Genomic DNA, 10,574 nt, shown 5'->3' on the forward strand with positions numbered 1-10,574 from the left:
TTTTTTTTTTTTTTTTTTTTTACTAATTCTGCGTCAATGTTTTTCTTTTCCACTCTACGTGTTTGTTCATTCGAGCAGAAGTGCCGCGCAGCATCGAAAGTCGCCCCAATTAACGGAAAACCGGGTATTGCTCTAAAATGCTGAAATCACTAAAGGGCATATTCAATCTGACATTCACTAAATAATAAGTGCCGGTGAATCTTCCTGGAGCATCTGTTTTGAAGCAGTGGTTCTCAACCTGTGTAACCTCAGGACCCCACTTTTGTCCTTGGTCGTTAAGTTGCGACCCAAGTCGCACAGCAATGGAACGTACGGCATTGCGGTACCGCGCGTTCCGGTGCCAGCGATTGAACTGTGGGCAGGAGGTGCGTTTGGGGCGCTATTCAAATGAATGACATCACCACCCACCTCCCACATGTGCGTAGTAGGTGCGATTGCTTGGCACAGTGCGTTCGTCGCACAGGACTGTTTGATTAACGCATTGTACAAGTGTGCACGGGGCCTCAAAAACGCTGACAGACGCACACAATCTCACACACACATACACACTCCCACTCTCTTTTTCTTAAGATCCTTCCAGTCTCCCTACCTTACGGGAACTGAAGTGGATCCTGAGCCTGGGGTCCAGTGTGGGCTGCTGTGCTGGAGCTCCATCCATATGCGCATTGCGTGTACAACCCAATTGCGCGCCCTGTAACAAAGCGAATTTGTTACAAATAGACCCCATAGCATGGGGCAACCTACCCCTAATCCAATTAAACTGAAGAAAAGAACCTGGGGGGGGGGGGGGGGGAATAAAAAAACTTACCTTCCCTCAGCTTTCGTACTGCAGGGGATGACGTCACCATCCTGCCAGAGAGATCCCGGGGGAATGCTGAGCGGCCCAAATATTAAGAGATGATGCTGCAGCACACTGCAGGGTCACCTTCTTGTGATATTTGGGCTACTTATCATACTCCAGGATCTCACTGTAAGCAGGATCATGTCACCCTGACCCAGGGCCGGTGCTGCCACCAGGCAAACTAGGCAGCCGCTTAAGGTGGACTGCTGCCTTGCTGTGAAGCCTTGACAACTCCCACCCCCATCTATTTCATATTGCCAATAGCAGGCTGGCCATTGCACCGGCCCACTGAGCAGAGGAGCGGAACTAAGGCAGCTTTCTCTCTCAGGTCCGCTTCTCTGCTCAGTGGGTGGGGTTTCAATAACCAGTCTGCTATTGGCTATTTCAAAATTAAAATAGCCAGTAGCAGTCTGGCTATTGCTCCCGGCTGCTTACATCCGCCTGTCGCCTGCGGAAGCTAGCCAGCAGGAGAATGGGGCAGTGTGGGGGGGGGATTGAGGGTTGCACCACGCGAGTGGGCCTGGGCGGTGCATGTAGCCCTGACCTCTGCATCGGAGGGGGAAGCCGAAGGACATATTAGGACAACAGGACATAAGGTAAGCTGCCTTGTCTTTGTGTTGGACAGAAGTGCCCAAAGCAGCTCCAATGGGAAGGGACTGTGAATGAGCTCTAAGAGAAGTGACCACAAAAACTCTACCTGTGTTCTGATACGTGAGGCGCGTGGACACCCTAAACTGTGTGTCTTCTGAACTGATAATGACGTTGTAATATAATTAGAGATACAAAGTTTCTTGAAGCTTTTATCTTCCAAATGTAAATCTCTCATTACAGTCTCCGAGATAAAACCGTCTACCCCCCCACCCCACCCCCAATATTAATTCCTTTGGCTTTTCCTGAAATTCCCATTATACCACCCACTGCTGTTGTTCATCTGCTGGTAATAGTCTTGACTTTGATCTGTTTATATTCCCCACCAATCTAAATATAAAACAGATGGTGAATTCTGATCCTTGACCAGTATTTATTAAATAAAGAAGGTGCACATTAATATGTAAATTACGTAATTTGCATAATCCCGGGCCACGGCGCTCAGCGAGTAGAGGGATAAGGATCAGCGGCTTGGTATGACCTTGTTATAACTTTATACAAATGTCAGCAAGGCAAGACAATGTGCGCATGCGTGCGCTCCAATGTGCGGTCAAGGGCCTAGGGCCATAGCCATTGGAGATGCATGCATGTCTATGTGAGCATGCACATTTGCACGAATAAGCTGCATGGGAGCCCAGTCACACACCGCCAATTCCAGCATTGGCGGCAGAAGGCTTTTTTTAAAATGCAGAGCCGAACCAAGAATTTGCCAGAAGGTCTTGTAGCTATTACGGTACTTGGTGACCTGAGCCCGATCCTGTTGTGCGCCTACCTGTTGCTGACCCAGCATGGTGTGGACCTGCTTCTACCTTGCCTCCTGGCCATGACTCTGCCTGCTACCCTACCTGCTGTCTCCACAGTTGATGTCTCCCGCCTCCTGACCCTGACTCTGCCTGCTACCCTGCCTTCGGTTTCCAAGGTTGCCAACTTCTGCCTGCTGGCTATGACTCTGCCTGCTACCCTGCCTGCAGTCTGTCTCCATGGCTGCTGACTTCTTCCTCCTGGCCATGACTCTGCCTGCTACCCTACCTGCTGTCTCCACAGTTGATGAATCCCGCCTCCTGGCCATGACTCTGCCTGCTACCCTGCCTTTTGTCTCCAATGTTGCCAACTTCTGCCTCCTGGTCACAACTCTGCCTGCCACCCCGCCTGCTGTCTTGTCTCCAACGTTGCCAACTTCTGCCTGCTGGTCATGACTCTGCCTGCTACCCTTCCGTCTGTCTCCATATTTGCTGACTTCTGCCTCTTGGTCATGACCATGCCTGCTAGCCTGTCTGCTGTCTGTGCAGTTGATGGCTGCTGCCTCCTGGCTGGCCATGACTCTGCCAGCTACCCTGCCTTCGGTCTCCAAGGTTGCCAAATACTGCCTCCTGGTCATGACTCTGTCTGCTCCCCTGCCTGCTGTCTGTCTCCATGGTTGCTGACTCCAGCTTCATCTCAGACCACATTTCCAGCCTGCTGCCACCTGATCATCCAACCTGCTCCTTGCCTCTTGCTGTGACTACTTTGGCAGCCCTGCTCTTCAGTGACGTCCATCCCCCATCCTTGTCATCTGCCTTCGGGAGCACCTCGTGGCCAAGCAACCACCAAAGCCTTCTACAAGAAGTGAGTGCCTGCCGAGTGGATATTCGGCACCTGTGCCACCCTGTGCCCTCTCTCCCCCTGTCCACCATTCTGAGGGTTTGTGAACCAGAGGTGTAGAGGAGGACCTCCTGTCACTTCAGCCTCTAACCAGGTATGTGATAGGAAACCTAATCCAAGCCCCTCCATTGATATGGGTTCATGTGCATGGCGGACCCATTTGCCACATCAGGAATAGCAAGCCACCCTCGCCCAAGCCAATTTCTTATATAGGTAGGTGTAAAGCCCGAAGGCAGGAAGCAGCAGGAAAAGGTATTTAAAGCACGGTCCCCCCGCAATACCCCTCCACCGCCACAAGATGCCCCCAGTCTGATTAATTAAATGACACCCAGTACCATTCAACACCGAGGACATACTGTGAGTGCAGGGTGTCATGAGTCCTCTCCTTGAAGGGTACAGAGTCCTGGCTTCAGCAGTCTGAACATATCTTAAATTGTAGAATAAATTTTTTTGAAAAAACAAAAATATTGCTGGCTTAACACTGAGGATGGGGCAGTATGGAGGGGGCAGAGGGTACACTGAGGATGGGTGGCACAATGCATTGATTCAATTAATTGGCGGGATAACACAACAAGCAGCTTTTAATACAGAGTGCAGAGTATGTTACGGGGCAGAGGGTACCCCATACACTGGGGATGGGGGCAGAGGGTTCCCCATACACAGAACACCTGAAGCCAAGGATGAGGGAGACGGGGAAGGAGATGCTGAGGAGGGAGTATTAGGAACGATGTCTGGTACCTAGAAGACACTCCAGGAAATACACATGTGCCCTTGATGCTCATTCCTGATTGGCTGCAGGTCATTAGGGTCTGTGCAGACTGTGTGTGTCCCTATGACAGTCCCGGTGACTTCCTGGCAGCAGACTGAGGCTCTCTGTCCATTGCAATGTTCGGTATGAAGACAATCTGCAAGTCTGAGCTGAGTTTTTAGGATTTTTGTCATTGTAAAGCCCGAGGCCTCCATCCCCTGTGACCGCCCTGCCCGCCACTTGTTCATTTTCCTCATGGAGCAGTTCAACCCTCCACTGAACTCTGTCCTAATGAAAGTCTCCGATCTGTGTGTCTGTTCCCAGCTCGGCCCGCGGCCCTGTGAGGTGCGTTGGTGTCCGGATGTCACTCCAAGAGGTCCCGACCAGCCACAGCATCGGTCATGGCGTCGCAGTACAGCGCCCCATTCGATGAGCAGGGGGAGGTGAGAGAGGGCTTCCTCTGCCCCTTGTGCCTGAAGGATCTCCAGTCTTTCTACCAGCTGCAGTCCCATTATGAGGAGGAACACTCCAGTGAAGACCGAGACGTCAAGGGGCAGTTCAAAAGTGAGTGTTGTCCTTAAAGGGGCAGTCCACCCAAACATAACATACCCTGTTTCCCCGAAAATAAGACCTACCCCGAAAATAAGACCTAGTTTGGTGGTAGCATGTTAGGGGGAACTTGAAGAGCAGGAGAGATGGTATCAGCCTGCAGGGACATACCGTATTAAGGGGATGACAGGGGACTCCCTTCGGCCTGCGCAGTGACAGGCAGCACTCCATACCATACTTCACCAACTGCTGTCCCCCGAAGGCACTGCTAAACGTAATGGTAATGTTCTGTAATGTGTACCGGTAAATGTTACCGTACTTTACAGCGCTGTCCACTGTCTGATGTCTGCACTGCTGCACCGCTGGTACTGCTGTGCTGTAGTGTGACAGGCGGAGTGATACCAGATAACTTTGGATTGTTGTACATTTTGTTGCACTTTAAAAAAAAAAAAAAAAAAAATCCCCTGAAAATAAGACCTAGTGTGTTTTTGTGGGGCAAAAAAAAATATAAGACAGTGTCTTATTTTCAGGGAAACACGGTATCAGTCACAGGTGGTGTCCGGGAGGGGCTAATGCTGCTGACTTTGTATTTGTTTTCGATCCTCCAGCAACAACCCTGGTTGTCTGTATGTTAAATAGTACAGTTCGCATCATTACTGAACAACTGCTGTGAGCTAACGACAGCATAAGCCACCTATAGAGAATAGTTTAATTGTTTTAAATAAGAAGTCTTTGTGTGCTCAGGATTTATCCCGACTTAAAGCTGAACTCTGGAATAAGCAAATATCATCCTCATACATGAATCGTGGTGAGATTTGTGTATTTCCTCCAGGTCTGAGCAGTAATCCAGTGTGAGACTTGGAGCTTCCTGTAATAAAGACCGGTCCCTGCTGCTCTCTCTCCTTGTGCAGGGTGTCTGGTCTTGTCTCCGCCCCCTCCTGTAATAAAGACCGCTCACTGCTGTTCTCTCTCCTTGTGCAGGGTGTCTGGTCTTGTCTCCGCCCCCTCCTGTAATAAAGACCGCTCACTGCTGCTCTCTCTCCTGGTGCCGGGTGACTGGTCTTGTCTCCGCCCCCCCTCCTGTAATAAAGACCGCTCACTGCTGCTCACCTTGTGCAGGGTGACTGGTCGTGTATCTGACCTTCCTGTAGCTTTCTGCCAGTAGCCTGTACTGGGTGGGGTTTCACAAGGGGGGTGTGGCCCGCACCCGGGTGACACCATTGGAGGGGTGACACCAAAATTACTCAGTCATTTTGGTGTCACCCCCCCCCCCCTCTGAAAAGTTGGGCACTCGGTCATGGACCGAACGCCCGACAGTATCAGGTGACGTCACTCGCTTGCGCAGTGACATCTCGGCAGGGTGACACTCGTGTTTCACCCAGCCTCGGGACGCCCCTGCCCTGTGGTGTTGTGAAGACAGAATGTCTGGGGACAGGCAGGGGGGATGTGATGGGATTATAATCTGATCTCCTCACTTGCTGTATAAAAGGTTGCACTGTTGCTCAATAAATCAGAGTTTGTTTCACCCTACACTCGTGTCTCGCCCAGTGACTGGGGAAACTGGGAGCTAAAGATCAGCGGGGTGCAGTATCTCCTGAGCAAGGAAGAATACAGCGGCGGACATACTCATCCTGAGTACCGGGGTCCGTCACACTTACAACCAAGGCTTCTGGCCAGCTTTACAAGGATCCCTTCCTCTGTCCATATTACTAGATCTGGTGCACATTGCTAAGAAGGCGAAGAACAAGCTGCTGAAGAAGGATGGAGCGGAGAAGGCTGAAGGTGGATCCCAGGAGCGCTATGAGGCGTACAGCTATGGGGGAGTGGATCCGCGTATGTGGGACCCTCAGGAGATCGGTGGGTAGAACCTTTCACTCATCCACTTCACTTTTCATTAAAGGTTTTTTTGTTTTTTCACAACCGGCTCCATAGTTTGATCAACCAGAGAGAGTGTTCGGGAGTTTTGTATTAGATTGTGCAGGGAAGCGGGAAGAGTAAAAAAGGCACAAAGTGAACGTTAAATAGAGGTAGTAGAATATTCCCCCAGCAGAGCAGAGTATTTCAGGAGAGAGGAGTCAGAGGAAGGAGCGGAGTCCCCCAGCAGAGCAGCGTATTTCAGGAGAGGAGAGTCAGAGGAAGGAGCAGAGTCCACCAGCAGAGCAGAGTATTTCAGGAGAGGAAAGTTAAAGGAAGGAGTCCTCCAGCATCAGAGTATTTTAGACGAGAGTTAGAGACAGAGGCAGAGTCCTCCAGCAGAGCAGAGTCCTCCAGCAGAGCAGAGTTGAATGCCATCCCGCAGTGCCAGTCAGCAAATCTTTCACGGTTTTGCTCTGGCCGTCCTCTGGCAGGTCCCTGACACGTTCTCACCCCACAACTTAAACACTTATTTCTCGTTCATAGCGAGCTGGTGACGCATATGAGAGCAACGTTTTTATCTCTGCATTTGGTGAAGTATTAATGGGCTTTTATCAGTTACGGTCGGGATAATCTCTCTGTTTTCTGGCAGGAGCGACTCGGACTCACCTCTCTGACTTTAAGCGGCACCGGGCGGCCAGGATAGATCACTATGTGGTGGAAGTCAACAAACTAATCATTCGATTAGAAAAGGTGAGCGCCGCTGCCCCGGGTTTAGTTCAGCTTCTGTAGTATTGTGAATAGAACTGTGCAGAAGCCTTTCCGTATGCAAAGGTTAAACCTCTTCCTCCGGACGCAAAGAGGGCCCCCTTGTCCTTTGCAGTGACCTTTAGCCCTCGTTCACACTATAAACGGCTGGCACGTACTGCTCTGTGCTGCGTGCGCGGCCGTATCGGGCAGCTCCCGGGAAGGACAGGTGCTGGGTGTGATTAGTACGCGGCCCCCGTCCTTCTCTATGGGACAACGCGGCCGTACGCTCACCCACCCTGCACGTCCGTGTGAGCGTACTCGTACGCTGACGGGATGGATCCTCTCTGCGTCCGAGCCAGGAAACACGCACCTGCACTTGAGGTAAACGTAGGAGGGCGTATGGCCGCGTCGTCCCATAGAGAAGGACGGGGACATGACGACTCGGGGACCTTAGACTACTGCAGTGGAGGGGGAGAGAGGCTCCAGGGACAAGTCTAAGAGCAAGCCGGCTCCAAGGATAAGGTAAGTATAACTTTGCTCATTTTTGCCTAAAAAAAAAAAAAAAAACCCCACTGCAAGGGTTAAATAAAAAAAAATTGTGCCCGGAGTTCTTCTTGATGACGACTTGATGAGAAAGGCAAGGTACTTTTTAAAAACAATTTTCAGTTTTGTATTTTTTTTTTTTAATCGGTAGCCCAGCATTTGTTGGATTAAAGGAGAACTATGAGGTGAGTGAAAATCACTCATCCTACTAGTTCAAGCCAACCTGTGACAATGAAACTGTCACAGATCGGCCCTATAGATCGGGAAGTGAGCGAACGCATACCGTCGCTCGCTCACTTCTCGATCCTGTCCCTGCAGAGAGCCGTGACTGTCAGTCACAGCTCCCTGCAGGGATGCCCTCCCCTGTCCGATCCTCCAGTGCTGACTAGTGTAAAGGACGGGGGAGGGGGCGGGTACAGCTGGCTCTGCCTCTAGATAGGCAGAGCCAGCTGTCAATCACGCAGCTGGGTGGCTCTCAACAGTAATGTCGGGATCCGTCCTAGCTGTGGCGTTCTCCTGTATATAGCGAGCTGTAGCTCCCTATATACTGAGCTTTGGGTCCCGGGAGGATGCTAGTGTAAGTCCTCCCGTGACCCTTAAAGGAGAACTATGAGGTGAGTGCTTTTCACTCACCTCATAGTTCTAGCCGACCTGTGACAGTGAGACTCAGTAGATCGGGTGGTGAGCGAACACATACCGGCGTTCACTCACCTCTCGATCCTGTCACGGCTCTCTGCCGTGACAGGGGAGGGGCTGGATTCCCCCCGTTCCGATCCGCCAGCGGTGACTGGCAGATCGGACGGGGGAGGGGGAGGGTACAGCTGGCTCTGCCTCTAGATAGGCCGAGCCAGCTGTCAGTCACGCAGCTGTGCGGATCCCGGCACAATTGTCGAGATCCGCTTCAGCTGTGGCGTCTCAGTATACCGCGAGCTACGGCTCGCGGTATACTGAGCCTAGGGTGACGGGAGGACGCTAGTTTGTGTCCTCCCGTTACCCTAAGGAGAACTATGGGGAAAATCCTTAACCCCATAGTTCTCCTTTTAAGAGAACTATGAGGAAAAACACTTACCCCAAGGTTCTCTTTTAAGAAGTGCAGCTCTGGCTGCAATACACATCTCCCCTGCAGAGCTCTTCCCCACAGACTCACCACTCTGAAAACCAGTGCAGTTCCTTTTCCAGGTGGAATGATGGCCAGTGTTATTCAGCCGGAGCCCAGGGCATTATGGTCCTGCTCCCTGGCTCACCACGACACCCATTTACAGGGAATGGGGGGTGTAATGCAGTTACCCTTTAAGAAGCCAGGGCACATGTTTTCATGCCAAACAATGTAAAATCTCAACAAAACTTGGCGCGGTCATTTCTTTGCTGTGATTTACCTTCCATTGTTCTCATGGAGCTAACAGTTTGATTTGTATCTGTCTCCAGCTCACATCGTTTGACCGTGTGAACACAGACTCCGCCAAGATAAGAGGTAGGCTGGTCTCGTTGTTTGGTGTCATTGTTCGCAGCCAGGACTCTGAATTAAGTTGTGGCTTTTCTGTCCTCCAGCCATTGAGCGTTCCGTGGTGCCCTGGGTGCATGACCAGGATGTACCCTTCTGTCCTGATTGCGGCAATAAGTTCACCATGCGCAACCGACGCCATCACTGCCGACTGTGCGGTTCCATCATGTGCAGGAAATGCACCGAACTCGTCACCATTCCATTCGCCAGTGAGGAATTAAAATAAGTTTGTCCCGTATTCCACAAGTTTTCTTGTTTTACAGATCGATTTGTAACATTTCTTTACCTTCTACAGACAAACTAACCAGCGCCAGTAAGCACTCGGCCTCCTCTCACGGTAGCCCCAATCTGTCCCCTAACACCAGCGCCCAGACCTCGCGGCGCGGCAGCATCAGCAGCCTCAGCAGCGTCAGTTCCATCCTGGAGGAAAAAGACGACGACAAGATCCGCTGCTGCCAGCACTGTAAGGACACCTTGCTCAAGCGGGAGATGCAGATGGATGAGAAGGAGCACACGCCAGAGATTGTCCGCCTCTACCAGGTTAGAAGCAGCTTGCGCTTTCTGTACCGAACATTGTGTAAAATTTTTTTAGAAGGGTGTCTGTGATACTGGGCACTAAAGCAAGTTTAAAGGGAAACCTAAGGGAAACCTGTAAAAAAGTAATATGTCACTGCCGATCTGCTGCAAATGAAAGCTATGATTCTGTCATCCTCATCCTTGCTTCACTGCTCAAAAAGGACCTGAACTGTGGAAGCTATGCCCCAAAAAGGCAAGCAGAGGGCAAAGGACTTGGCACCAGTATGGTCTGTGGGCTCCGTGCAGCTGATCCTTTTCCAAGCACTGACGCGGCATGCCTTTTTCTGCACTCTCTCCGTGGAGGTGGTGGCTATCTTGGTAGAGCCAGGATGTTGCTTCCTCCTGTCTGAGCTTGCCCTTCCTGATCATTGGCGATGGATTATTTAAGAAGTAGCTGGAGAGGTCGAGGGAGCACAGTTCCGTAGAATGGATAAAGGATAAGCAAGGTGATCCTTGCATTTCAGATCCTCAGGTACAGCTTCCACTCCAGCAAGGATAACGGTGAGCAGCACAGTGTTAGCATCACAAAATCTCACTCCAAAGTGAGAGCTTATGCAGAATTAACTGTCCCCCCCTCCCCCCAAGGAAAGGGAGCAAGTTGCACACTAAATACTTGAAAGTACTGATTATTTTCTTTGCTTCCGGCAGCTGATCAGAGTAGAAGGAAAGCAAATCAAAATAAAATGTATGCATTAAAGTGAACCCATTTCTTTTACTGCATGGGCAAAGCTCATTTGCCTTCAAGCCCAACTCCAGGCTATTTTTTAGACTTGCACCTACAGTGTATTAATGCCGAGAACTACGCTGCTGCCATCACATCGGCGCTGCTGCCATCACATCGGCGCTGCTGCCATCACATCGGCGCTGCTGCCATCACATCGGCTCTGCTGCCATCACATCGGCACTGCTGCCATCACATCGGC

The 10,574-nt window shown here is 51.0% G+C and overlaps 1 protein-coding gene across 1 annotated transcript in view; it reads left to right on the plus strand.

Annotated features, from left to right (window-relative positions):
- The first annotated feature begins 4,218 nt into the window (after positions 1 to 4,218).
- RBSN (rabenosyn, RAB effector) overlaps positions 4,219 to 10,574 on the plus strand; it is a 16,204-nt gene continuing 9,848 nt past the window's right edge. The window contains exons 1-6 of the mRNA XM_018555225.1: positions 4,219 to 4,442; positions 6,141 to 6,284; positions 6,934 to 7,034; positions 9,000 to 9,045; positions 9,123 to 9,284; positions 9,371 to 9,615. Of these exons, the coding sequence (XP_018410727.1) occupies positions 4,280 to 4,442; positions 6,141 to 6,284; positions 6,934 to 7,034; positions 9,000 to 9,045; positions 9,123 to 9,284; positions 9,371 to 9,615 (861 nt within the window). The 5' untranslated portion in view covers positions 4,219 to 4,279. The remainder of the gene's footprint in view (positions 4,443 to 6,140; positions 6,285 to 6,933; positions 7,035 to 8,999; positions 9,046 to 9,122; positions 9,285 to 9,370; positions 9,616 to 10,574) is intronic.

This window comes from Nanorana parkeri, unplaced genomic scaffold (genome assembly GCF_000935625.1).
Source record: "Nanorana parkeri isolate BGI_ZX_2015 unplaced genomic scaffold, ASM93562v1 scaffold188, whole genome shotgun sequence".
Taxonomy (NCBI): Eukaryota; Metazoa; Chordata; class Amphibia; order Anura; family Dicroglossidae; genus Nanorana; species Nanorana parkeri.